Source organism: Dama dama, chromosome 11, assembly GCF_033118175.1.
Source record: "Dama dama isolate Ldn47 chromosome 11, ASM3311817v1, whole genome shotgun sequence".
Lineage (NCBI taxonomy): Eukaryota > Metazoa > Chordata > Mammalia > Artiodactyla > Cervidae > Dama > Dama dama.
This window is the reverse complement of record NC_083691.1, coordinates 49,899,217-49,912,581: the sequence shown is the minus strand read 5'-3', so window position 1 is coordinate 49,912,581 and position 13,365 is coordinate 49,899,217. Positions and strand designations below refer to the sequence as shown.

General features: G+C 39.8%; 1 protein-coding gene across 1 annotated transcript in view; it reads right to left on the bottom strand.

Annotated features, from left to right (window-relative positions):
- The window catches only part of CTNNA2 (catenin alpha 2), a 1,329,932-nt gene that overhangs the window by 291,242 nt on the left and 1,025,325 nt on the right, over nucleotides 1–13,365 (bottom strand). Inside the window, exon 8 of the mRNA XM_061156261.1 lies at nucleotides 5,301–5,381. Within this exon, the coding sequence (XP_061012244.1) occupies nucleotides 5,301–5,381 (81 nt within the window). The remainder of the gene's footprint in view (nucleotides 1–5,300; nucleotides 5,382–13,365) is intronic.

Below are 13,365 nucleotides of genomic sequence, written 5' to 3'. Positions count from 1 at the left end.
AGCCATTCCCAACCCCACAGTACTAAAGGCGCTGTTGAAAATCACAAAGCATCTCTACATATTATGTGAACCATCTTTCTTCCCCACTGCCTCTCCCAGAGGAGAATAGCATATGGGGGACCCAGCTGCATCTGCTGGTTCTTTGGATTGCTAGGATGGGGAAGGTCTAAGAGCCAAAACCCCATAGCCAGACTGCCTGGACAGGGACCTCCAGGCATCCCCACTTGGTGTCACCATGGGTTTACTACCTGGTTTCATGTCCTCATCTGTAAAATGGGCATGATGACAGCCTGTTTTATCTCATAGAGCTGAATGAGGATTAAATACAGTCCATTTATAGAAAGAACTTCGAACACTGCTTGGCACAATGTAAGGACTCCATAATGTCAGCTATAATTTAGTTTAAATTTTCATGGACAATGATTTTACAAACTTGGGCTGATGACTGCCCACCTTTAGCCACAGTTCTTACATAAGGAACTGGGTCACAAAAGGGACAGCTGAGGAATCTTCAGCTGTAGTTATTTCTTATTAATCTAGTGAGCTTTTTCTGAAGTCCTATCTGGAGGCAGGGTGTTGATAAATTGACCTTTAACAAACCATCCAGTGACAAGTTTTGCTCATTTGTTTTTAATCCTTTGTTGTATAACCCATTCTATTAAGTTTGCATTCCAGTGTAAAAGCATTCTATACATGTTTTGATTGTGACAGCAAAATTGACACTTTTCTCAATTTGACACTGCATCTCATTGCTGGAATTATTGTGATGTCTATTAAGGGTGATGGAATAAGAATTAGGCCATTGATTGGTTTGAGGAATAAGAGAGAGCTGCTGACTTTAGCAACACACTAACATGTTATGATTACTATTTATTAGCTTCTCATAGGAAAACATTTGAGTTTCGATTTGCTTATCAACTTGGGGGGAGAGAAAGACTAACACAAGGACCAAAATAACAATCAGGATAAACCAACATCACTGTAAGTGTAAGGAAAACCAAGAGGCCATGCCTAGAATAGTTCACAGGTGGCATATAGAAGAGGGGCATGAGGAGCAGCTGGCAGACACCAACTGGGCCCTCTCTATGGGATAAATGGACCATGTGGGCTACTAGGTACTCAAGCAGGGACTCGGCCAAAATCTTTTGTTTTTATAATGGGCTGATTCCAGAAACACAGCAGTGACAATAGCTCAGACGTGGGGCATACTGTGCCCACAGCTCTAAAATTAAAACATAATGCTTAAAGCTGGCAGTTATATTCCCCTAAATCCATTTTTAACTCCAAACAAAATACTCCTAAAAGGATTCTGTTCTACCACTGCCCACTCTCTTGAGGTTAATTGGCAAGATGGATCCATGCCAATCAGTTAAAATAACGCCCTTGGGTTCCTGCAACCTTTCTCACAATTTATGACTCTCTAGTTCCTTGGGACATACTGCCTGGAAAAAAAAAAAAAAGAGCTCTACTTACTAGAAAATTCTAGTTAAAACAGAAATCCTTTTTTATTCAATTACTGGATTTTTTTTTTCACATGTCTACAAATTTAAGTCCACTTTCTTTCATTAGGCAAGCCCAAGATAATGATCATAATCGACTTTATTTCTTTTTAATTTGGTGATTAGAACTTTACAAGCCCAGGGTCACCTTCTGAAGAACACTGCCCAACCTTGGGGCTATGAGGAAAAGAGAGGAGGCCCAAAGGGTAAGAACTTATGAAAGTGATCAGAAATATTTTTCTTTGATTTCAGCTTGTGATTTTATTTCTCTAAATAGTTTAAAGAATATAGGTTTATAGGGAACTAGAGTTGGATCGCTGAGGGTTTTCACTTAGAATCTTTTCTAACAAAGGCCTGTCCGCAATTGAAGAAACAGAAAATGTTTCAGTTTTCATCTGAACCACTAGCATTCACTGTCTGTGTGTTTAGTCGCTCAGTCGTGTCTAACTCTTTGCAACCCCATGGACTATATCCCACCAGGATCTGTCCCTGGAATTCTCTAGTCAAGAATATCAGAGGGGATTGCCATTCCCTTCTCCAGGGGACATTCCCGTCCCAGGAATTGAACCCTTGTCTCCTGCGTTGCAGGCAGATTTTTTCCTATTTGAGCCACCAGGGAGGCCCTGGGCATCACATATCAGAGACTCAGGTCAAATTTTGTTCATCTCATTAACCAGCTGCTGCTGCTGCTGCTAAGTCACCGCAGTCACGTCCGACTGTGCGACCCCATAGACAGCAACCCACCAGGCTCCCCCGTCCCTGGGATTCTCCAGGCAAGAGTACTGGAGTGGGTTGCCATTTCCTTTTCCAGCGCATGAAAGTGAAAAGTGAAAGTGAAGTCGCCCAGTCGTGTCTGACTCTTAGCGAACCTCATGGACTGCAGCCTATCATCTCCTCTGTCCATGGGATTTTCCAGGCAAGAGTACTGGAGTGGGGTGCCATTGCCTTCTCCAATTAACTAGCTACCCACATCTAAATTGAACATCTACCTGAGCCAAGCTAATCAGACTCCTTGCATGTTCTATCTGCAGAAATGCTAGGTAGCTTCTATTCAGCTCAGGAAAGGTTTTGTACCAGTACAGGTGTACATGGAGAAACAGAAGAGATGGGGAAAAGAGATTAAAATATTCCAACATATGGATTGGGATAGAACTGACAGATGGAGACCATCTTAGTTCTAGAAAGGCATACTGGGGAAGAGAAGGCTGTTTGAGCCAAAATCAGGGATGTGGTGGGAAATTATGCCGTAACTGTTGTGATTATCATAAAACAACTCTCTCTCACACTTAGTCTTCTCAATCTCTGGGAAAGGTGAGCAGAAAAAAAAAAAGTGTTATACATGGAATGATTTTAGGGCATGACATATTCCTTCTAATGTCATGATAAAGGAAGCTCTTCAAAGATCTTGTCACCAAAGCATTTAAAATTCCTGTGCCATGAAGTCCATCTTCAAATTTCACTGCTATCCAAAGCTAAAATGAGTCAACACTTTTCTGAGGATTGTAGCATCAAGGTAAAAACTACTGTATCCATTCCTTCCCAGTAAGACAAAAAAATTCCTGTGACAGGCCATGAGTGCAGAGAACTTAGGTGTTGGCTCCAGAATGTAAAATAATGGTCCCTATTAAGACCTAGAGGGGGAAGTAAGAAGACTCATTTCATGAACTTTGCCTGGTCGACAACCTGTATGCCTGTGTGCTAAGTTGCTTCGGTTGCGTCCAATTCTTTGTGACACTATGGACTATAAGCCCTTCCAGACTCCTTTGTCAAGAATGCTGGCAAAATACAGGCAAAAGAATCCTGGAGTGGGTTGCCATACACTCCTTCAGGAGATCATCCCAACCCAGGGATTGAATCCATATCTCTTATATCTCCTACATGGCAGGTGGGTTCTTTATCACTAGCGCCACTTGGGAAGCCTGGTTGACAATCCAGCCAAAGGCAAACCCTAGAGAAGATGCCTGTTCCCTTCCCATTGCTTTTAAAACCTGTGAGTATCAGGCATTAGGACTTCTGGCAGAGGAAATAAATGTACTCATTCAAAGAGTTTACAGACCTAGTTTGGCAGACGCCAAACTTACTTTATAGGTAAGAGGAGACCAAGAGATGAAGGATCCACAGTCATAAGGTCAGTTGAGTGGCAGAGCTAGAAATAAAACCCTGAGCTCCAGACACCTGACTCACTGTTGTCTACCATCCCCAATCCCAATTCTTACTACCAATATCATTTCATTTCAGATGGGGACTTTGTATGGAAAGATAGTCTAAGAGGGCAAGGAGAAGCATACCTGGTCATACTCTCTCTTAATATTACCTTCTAATGCCTAAGAAGACAATGTTTTATTCTCCCTTATTTCAAAGTAAAATGAAAAGAAATGCTTTCCTCTAAAGGTTTATTGTGCTTCACTGGTGGTTCAGATGGTAAAGAATCAACCTGCAATGCAGGAGACCAGGATTCGATCCCTGGGTCAGGAAAGATCCCCTGGAGAAGGGAAGGGTTACCCACTCCAGTATTCTTGCCTAGAGAATTCCATGGACAGAGGTGTCTGGTGGGTCCTGGTGGGTCCATTGGGGTTACAAAGAGTCAGACATGACTGAGAGACTAATACTTTCACTGTCAAAGAGCTTATTAGCTGGGCATTCAAACTAGAGTCTTCATATTTTAGAACTAATTGTTGTACCTTCTAGAGAACACCAGATCAGTGTGTCTGTACTTTCTGGTGATAACCTGAAAATAGCCCAGAAAAGCTCCACAACAGTGATTTGAAGCAGTGTCTTCCTCTCCTTCAAACCATTTTTAAAGATGCTCCTTGGCCATTCTTGCCCAGACAGTTTGCTAATCTTTCTACTTGACATGCTGCAGGGATGAGTCTTATTGACAGCTGATGCAGCCCTGACAGTTCAGCTTTCATGGATGCAGAAAGTAAAGTATGTGTTGCCCCAGAGCAGAGGCTGGTCCCCGATGACCAACACTTAATGAACGAGATGGATGTATGCAGAAGCCATCAGCAAGAGATAAGGCCTCTGAGGCAGAAATCATGAAGGAGTTCCTTAATGGATGGTACCATTTCTTCCATAAAAAGAACACTACAGAAGAAGTGGAGCTCACCATAGCAACGTGGAAAATAAGATGTACTAGAAACGGGTACTTGTATTCATGTAGCACTTTCAAAATGAAAAGGGGCCCTGACTAGAGATTCCTTACCCCTCCCCCAACATGGACCCTTCAGGCTAATGATGCCCTTAACCATTTAAATCATCCAGCTACCTTTCCTTGCCTGGTTTCCCTGCTTCCCAAACAACCATCTGATAAGCAAATTTTCCCCTAGATTTATGTCCCCAAGGAAACACACTGGATCAGAGACCTTAATTAGCCCATCAGATTAAGAGTTGTGTTTCACATTAACCATTGGCACTCTTGTTTATTCACTGATTGTCTTGGGAGTTTTAGTAAGAACTAGCAGAAATTACAGACTGGTTCTTCACATGCCTAGGTCTGAAAAACTGAAGACTATATGTAAAGGGCAGAGAATTTGTCGACTCTCCACCTAGGAAGATTGTGTCTGGTCAGTGAGAGGGTTTCCCCTCACTGTCTGCCGCTCCTGACTTAGGGGTTGTTTTCATCACCACCATTGCACCTGTTACATCTGCTTGCTCAGCAGACTGATTTGTTGATGAAAAGTTTCTGTGTATATGTAGATATTATAAAGAACAGCAAGCTAAGTATTAGGTCTGAAAAAGGACATTCTTAGAAACCACCACTAAGTATTACTACCAGGCACTTATAAAGCAAAACAGTACCTGTCTCCTTAGATCTCTTGTTTTCTTGGTCATCTTATCAATTGCAATGTTTAGAGGATCTCCTTTTTCTTTTCTTCCAGTCTATTAAGAAAAAAAAAAATAATTTCAGATTTAGAAAAATTCAATGTTAGTGACGTTAAATTTTAAAAAAATTAAGAAACACACTTGAATTGTAGAGTCCAAGCCATTAAAAAAAAAAAAAAAAAGGATTCTTTTCAATACCCAGTTAATATAACTTGATCTCTAAAGTTAATCTCTCTGAAATAAAGATTAAAAGTTGATGAAAATCAATACATTCTCAAGATGGTTACACATATGTCTGTATTCAACTCCATGCAGATCTATGTTTTCTTTCTTTCTCCAGACATTCAACAATTAAGTAGATACAAGGATGTTTTTATTATTACCTTCAAATACCAGTGGGTTTTTTTTTTCTCATTATATATTTCTTCTGAATAGAAGACTATTGAGATAATAAAGCAAAACTAGAAAAAGAATAATCAGAATTTTATACTAATGTATCACAAGTCTTTTTGTAATTTCTGTATCAAAATCAAAAGAGGTGCTTTAGTAGAGAACATAGTGTTTTAATTTCTGTTCTGCCATGCACTGGAATGCTAAACATGATAAGAAGGAACCCACAGCTTGAGGCCAGAAGGAAAATTTCCCTTATACTATAACAAACAGAGGCAAAAGCAAAAGATAATAGTAATGGTATTTGATAAATTATTCACAGGAAGTTTGGAAGTTTAACTAGTTTCTATTCCTCCCCTTCCCTTGCTTTTTTTTGTAGAATTTTTCATTTCTGTAGTAACACCACAAACCAAACCAAACAGAATCTCCATTCTTTTTAAGACCACAGTAGCAACAACACTCCCATGGATAAAAAGGTCTGCATAAGTTTATGGATGGCATTATCTTCCTTTGAAGAGAAAATAGTCCCCCAAATCTTTGTCAAATCTATTAAATTATCTAAACATTAGTCAAACACCTTACAAATTGATTTATGGTCCCAGTGGTAGGCCAATTCCTGTTTATACTCAGTCTCTGTAAAACCATGCAGGTCTCTGCAGCAACTTATGTATATGATGAAATGAGATCCCAGGTCATAAATTGTGCCTCACAGGATATGTTTTGAGGATCTATAGAAATTAACATCTGACAGACTTCTAGATGTTCTCTTTCATTGGCAAGATCCTGGATATGCAAGGCTGAAACATAAACATCTGACTCACGTATACCTAGATTTTGGACATGAATTTGAGCAAGCTCCAGGAGATAGTGAAAGACCAGGAGCCTAGTATGCTGCAGTTCACGGGGTTGCAAAGAGTCAGACAAAATCAGTTACTCTTTTCTACAACTTACTTAATTAATTCTTTTTCCTCTGAACGAATGGTTGGTTGATGTGTAATCCTATAGCATTTTCATTAAAAAGCCCAAACCAGGGCATATGTATGCCTTTTTAATTATTTAAAAATTCTACAAATTCCCATTACCATTCTCTACTCCTTGAACTCAAATGCTGACCTCTCAGATGTACACTCTAAAGTTTTATAAGTAGAAAGAGCTTAAAAGAAATTGACTAATGTTTACAACTCTGAAATATCAGCATAAAATTAGCTCCAAAGAAACAGAAGTATATGGAGAAGAACAATGTGCTGCTTTATCATCTGAAGGCAGCTGTCACATAGTGGGTATAACTTCAGTGCCTGGTGAAGTGAGGTGAGACACTAACTTGGTAGCCAAAACTGCTTCTTTTCTCTTTGGTTTGCTCCTTGCAAATAGGATGTTTGACTTCAAAATACAGGCACTTTTATGGAGGTCTGGACCATGATCATTCTGGAACCACAGATTTCTTAAGCCTTTTCCATGCATGAGAGTAATTAAGAATTTACTTTGAAAACTGAACAACTGTGAGTTAAATGTGGCTATGAGAGAAGCAGACCAGATCACTGAACTTTCCAATGTAAAAATAAATGTCAAGACAGAATACATAATACATAAAGTAATACATAAGACAAAATACATAAAATAATCACTGAATAAACACTATGTCAGACCCTGGGTTCACTGCATTCTGCTGGTGACATAACCTTATCACTGTTTCACAAAGGAGACCATAAAGATTAGACCAGACCTGGACCAGGGTGAGGGGAGTGAGGCACTTGCCTCAGGTATAAAGAGGAAGAGGTCATCAAAGAACTCAGGAATCAAGGTAAATAATAATTTAATGCAATACTTTAGAAACTCAAAATTAATGCCAAATATCAGAATTTGAAATAAAGCCAAGCTCTGACAGGACCAGGATTCGGGTGAGGCCAGTGAGGTGCCCTATGTAAGTACAGGTCAGATAACATTTTTAAATTTTAAATCTTAGCAAATTAGAGGATGTATTTATACTTTTAAAAATGTCATTATTTACCTAAGCTTCAAATTTAACTGGATGTTCTGTAATTTTATGTGCTAAATCCAGCAACTCTATTGCCAGGGGTAATAGAGATGTTTAAGATTGTAAGTAGGGTGGTTACAGACACACATTTTGTGAATAGATGAGCAACGTGGAAGTCCATATTCTACCTGGCATCAATAACGTACAACTAACTGTATAGCACATGTTCCTAAGGTGTAAGGCACCGTGTTGGTCACTGTGGAGGTGGTGGGGGGGGACACACAAAAAGCGAGTAACATCCTTACACTCGAGGAGCTTCTAATCCAGTGAGTGATCCCAACATGAAACCAACAACACTAACAACTATGTAGAAAGACTAGCTCCTTACAGGGCTAAATGAGATGCTCAGAAGAAAATGCTGCATTTGGGAAGTCAAGTAATATCAAAGAGGGATGGGAGGATTTAGTCTGACCTTAAGTCCTGGGCAAAATCTGAATAGGAAAACTCTTCTGTCCATGGGATTCTCCAGGCAAGAATACTGAAGTGGGTAGCCATTCCCTTCTCCAGGGGATCTTTCAAATCAGGGATCAAACCCAGGTCTTCAGCATTGCAGGCAGATTCTTTACCATCTGAGCCACCAGGGAAGCCCAGGTAGGAAAGAGGCAAGGTCAAAGCAGCACCAGGACAAGAAATAGCAAGTCAGGTACTAGGAGAATGGTGGGTGGAATGGCCAGCCTTTTCTCTACCTTGTGAAGGGATTGGTTTGACTACCACGAAGACAAGTTATTTTTATAAGAGCTTCCTTATAGGGTGATTATAGCAAACAATAGTTTGATCTGCAAGCTCAGAGGATTCCAGGGACATTAGCATACCCACCTTTGTGCGGTTGAGAGTCTTTGTATAATATTCACAATTTAACATCTCCAACTTTCAAATCTTTGGCTGAAGGCACTTCAAAAAGTGCAGTTGACTTGGATGCCATATTTGTTTTCTTGGTTTAGAGCAGCTAGAGAATGGTAAAGGCAGGACTGGAACTTAGGGAATGGGGACCACCGTTGAACTCATCCATTTGCTGGCTCTTTGTTAGCACTGATTTCTTTAAATATTACCTGCGTTGGAACAAGGATAATAATCCCTCAATGCTCAGATTTACATAGAAACTGGGGACAGTAGCCCATCACTCCATAATCTCCTGTGCTCTGTCATGACCCCAAGTAGAAATACTTTTGAATTAGCAACCTAAATTGGACAAGAAGCCGATCACTGAGAGAGGCCAAATAAACAAAAAAGACTCTTACTTCACAGTGTCAGTCCTTTGTCATTGGTTCTGTGATCTTGGACTAAAGATTTGCTCATTTTTTATGTCTGAGTTCTCTCATAAGCACAATGGATAGCATGATATATGCCCTGTCTTCTTGACTGGGCTAGCAGGACAATCAATCATGGTGTCAGTGTGCTGGAAACAATAAAAGGCATTAATAGTATTCAGGGTAATTAGGAAAGTATTTCTACTGGGGGGGAAAAAAATGAAAGTATTGCTTTGGAAAATACACAGAAACTATTTTTAGATCACCTGGACTTTGACTTCCTCTACTATGGCAGATAATATATGAAAAACCTTGCCAAAAACTAGAATTCTTAAAGGAAAAGTTACTTCTGTTTAAGGAAGGGATATTTGGGGCAGTTCATTTTAAAATTAGTCTTGGATATTGTAAGAGGTGAAATAAGGGGCAGAAACTCCAGATGAATATCTTTTGCATAGTAGGTCCATGGATTTATTTTTAAATAACTAAAGATTTGGTCATCATGAGCAAATTCTAGTTTCCAGGGAATCAACCAGAAGCCTTACCCAACTCTCCCTCCCTAACCCTCCAGGCTCTATAAACTAAAAATAGTTTAACAAACTGAAGTGAAGGGAGAGCTCCATCTTCATTTTGACACCATTGCCTAGTAATTAAACCGAAGTGTGTGGTCTTCATCCATTTACTCCCTGTCTTTGCTGAATAAGAAGGAAACGAAAAGCAGTCGTAAGCACTCTCTGCCAACAACTACGTAGGTGATGTGGCAACTTCTCCACACTCCAGACTTATCATCTGTCCAACGGAGGGAGTAGACATGAGTGACAGGTCCCAGGAAATGGGGGAGCCCAAAACCCATCAAGAATTCGTAACTGTGTTTCCCTGTTGTGAGGATGTTCTTACTGTACTGCAGAAAGGGCTGGGACTGGCTGTCAGTCGGGGTTTTCTCATCTCTAAAATGTGAGTAAATAACTTGCTTTGGGGATTATTGTGAACCTAAAGAGACAGGATCTGGAGCAGATGGCACAGCCCTGACTCAGCAAGAGGTATCTTAATCGATTTCTTCTTCTTCCTCACCCCTCCATTCCTCTCAAAGATGAAAAAAGCAAAACCCAGAAAGATGAAATCACTGATTCTGATCATATGGCCTCAATAGCATCAGACCAGGACCTCTGGACTTCCAGCCCAGGGCTACTTCTATGCCATATCTAAACTGTCTCTCATCTCTTAAAATTCTAAGATTTTGTGATTTTATGGCATTTCACATGTTTCTTTTCAAAGGCCATCAAAAAAAATCTCGGTTTGAGTTTATCTGCCCTGTCACATGTTGCCTACAGACCCTGTGTACCTTTCTCAAAGTGCTCCCACTTGCCTTTACCGTTACCTGCAGAGAATGAGTTTGCAATAGAGATAGCCATTTACTAAATATCGTTGTTTAAAAAAGAAGAAGAGACAGGCGGGAGTATGCTCTCACAGTGCTTCAGGCAGCTTTCCTAGTTGCCATCTGTTGTGCTAGGGAGGTGCGTGTTTATTAAACTTTATTTGTTTTTGTCTTTGAGCTCTATTTTACAGAACACATTTGGGGCAGATCTGCGGTTGAACCGATGAGAGGGAAGGGAATGAATTTCCTAACTTGGCTTTTTATAGGGGGTCCTTTATTCGCCCAGTTTCTGGCTCTAAATTTAAGTCCAGTTTGCCAAAGTATCAGATGCTATCAAGAAGACTTCTTATTTTTAGTTCAATACTACACAAAAATGATTAGGGACATTAATTGGAATTTTGATTTTTCACAATCATTCTTCAGGAAAAAGACAATATCTTGGTTCATTTTTTAATAATACTATCCTTTGTCCTATTGGGAAATAAAAGCCCCTCTATTTACTAAAAGAGGGTGTTCATTTTTCTTCTTTTTCTCTCTCTCTTTTATAAAATATTCATCATCCCCTCTGAAACACTGAAGAGATATGCAAAATATTTAAATTCTATGCTGAATATTTCACAATGTCCTGATTTATAAAAAAAAAATTAAGGAATAGTAATTTTTAAATTTCTGAAATTGACTGAATTAAGCCTTTGCTTAAAGGCTGTTCCCCATTCTAGCCCCTTGTTCTACCTTAAACACATAGTTTAGTACAAGGAGTCACTCATGGAGACCCCAAGAATATAAATCTACTATTTCAGTGCTTCCATCAGATCTGTGGTTTCATGTTAGTTTCAGGGCATGATATTAATATGTTGGAAATGGCTGTAAGAAGGCCAATGTCTATCGCTTTATTCTTTCTCTCAATGGTACCTGCAAACTTGATTGAATGTATAAGAAATCTTCAAAATATTGTATAGCGGTGATTCTCATATATTGAATGTGTGGACTAATCAAATACCTACTCTTCAGATTGCTGTCAATTGAAAGAGATGGAAGTCAAAAATCATCAGAATGGCAGAAAGCTATACTGCGCCATGCACTCCATCTCTAACACATTTTCCTGTCATTTAAACCTATGATTTAGACAACAGGAGGGAGGAGAAAAAATTATCTATTGATCTAGCGGTCACCCTATCCTATTTGGAGGGTTGCCCATCTACCTTCAGACCCTGCATGTAGAAATCATGTTCTTATTACAAATAGCACTGTTATTTAAAGAACCTTGAACACTGTGTTAAACCTTTATATTATGTGTAAATCACAGTCTGAGAATGTAAACCTTTCTAAACATTTCCTTTTCACTACCTATGGACATTTCTCTTATAAAAGAAATGGGCAATATCTCTTTAGAATGGATAAGTTTAGCATCAGCCGCAAATCAAACCCATGATCAGAATCCTTTAACCACATAAAATTCCAGCTTCCCTGGACTCTGAAATAGGGGTGACGGGAGAAAGATAGGGGAAAAATTATGATAATGTGTTAGGGCAAATATGTATCTGATGCTGCTCTGCCAGGCATTATCAATATTCAAGGAAAGAATCATCACTATATAAGGTTAGAAAATCAGGATGGCTTTGTTTGTGAAAGACTAGACCATACCTACTAGCACAGCAGTGTCAGTACACATATCAGGCAATGCACAGAGAAGGCCTGACTTGGAGAGTTCAGGGAACATCGCTGTCGTTTCTATTTTCCCAGCAACCACTCTTGTGTTCTTTTGGTAAACCCTCTAATTTTTCCTTCCAATTCTCAACCTAGGAGTTCTGGCCCAGTGATAAACTCATGATAGCATCCAAACCAGTGAGATTCAGCTATAAAGTGGTTGGTAAAATTATTAAGAAGGAGGCATATTTTTCTTTACTGGGATTGATAAACTGGCAGCAGATACATCTTGAGCTGGTTAAGGTGTCTTTGAAAATGGATGTCACAAAATAAAGCATAGCTGGGGAGTGGAAAGAGGGGAAAGGGGGGAGGCGATAAGGAGAGGGAGAGATGAGAAATTAATTTGGGGCTGAAAAGAGATGAGAGGGAAAAGAAACAAAAGGGAAGGCAAAAGAAGGGAAGAGAAGAGTAAGGGAAGTCAGCTTTTGGAGGCAAATCAAGTTGGTTCATAGTTTTCATTATATACTAAACTTGTAAAATAAAACTCCATGAGGGTACAGTCTTTCCTTTATTTATCATTAAATCTTGGCAGCCTGGAGCTTTGCCTGGCATATAATAGGCACTCAACAAATTTCACTATTATCAGCGAACGAAATGCATGGGTTCCTGAATCTGCTGCTGCTGCTGCTGCTAAGTCACTTCAGTCGTGTCCAACTCTGTGTGACCCCATAGACGGCAGCCCACCAGGCTCCTCCATCCCTGGGATTCTCCAGGCAAGAAATCTGGAGTGGGTTGCCATTTCCTTCTCCGATGCTGTACCTAAATCCACTAGTATCTATCAATGGATTTCCTAGTGTCATGAGTTAACAAATTCCCCCATGTTTGTTGATGTCAAATCTCTGTCCCTAACAACCAAAAATATCTGACTAAATCGGAGACCTTGAACTACCAGACCAAAATGATTTGAAGATGGCATGTTAGAAAGGGAAAACCTCAGCAAGTGCCCTGTGGACATAGCTCAGAGAACCAAGGGAGCTCAGACCTTGGTTTCACCTAGAGAGCTTTTATCTACACTAATCACTGTCAGAACTCTAAATCCTAATATTGTATTTCTCCCCTAAATCCAGTCAGCCAGTAGACTTGAGAATTTATCCATCAAAGAAACCTTAGGATTCTTGCTGTTCCTCAATCCTTCTGCCCATGATGACCGACCACGAAAAAATTCATTTGGCTTTTTCTATAACATCATCTGGGAAAATCTGAACAAACTTTTTGGCCAACTCAATACATCTCCAACACCACACCATTCTTAATATGACCTGTTGAGACCAAGCTTTCACTTCCTTGGCC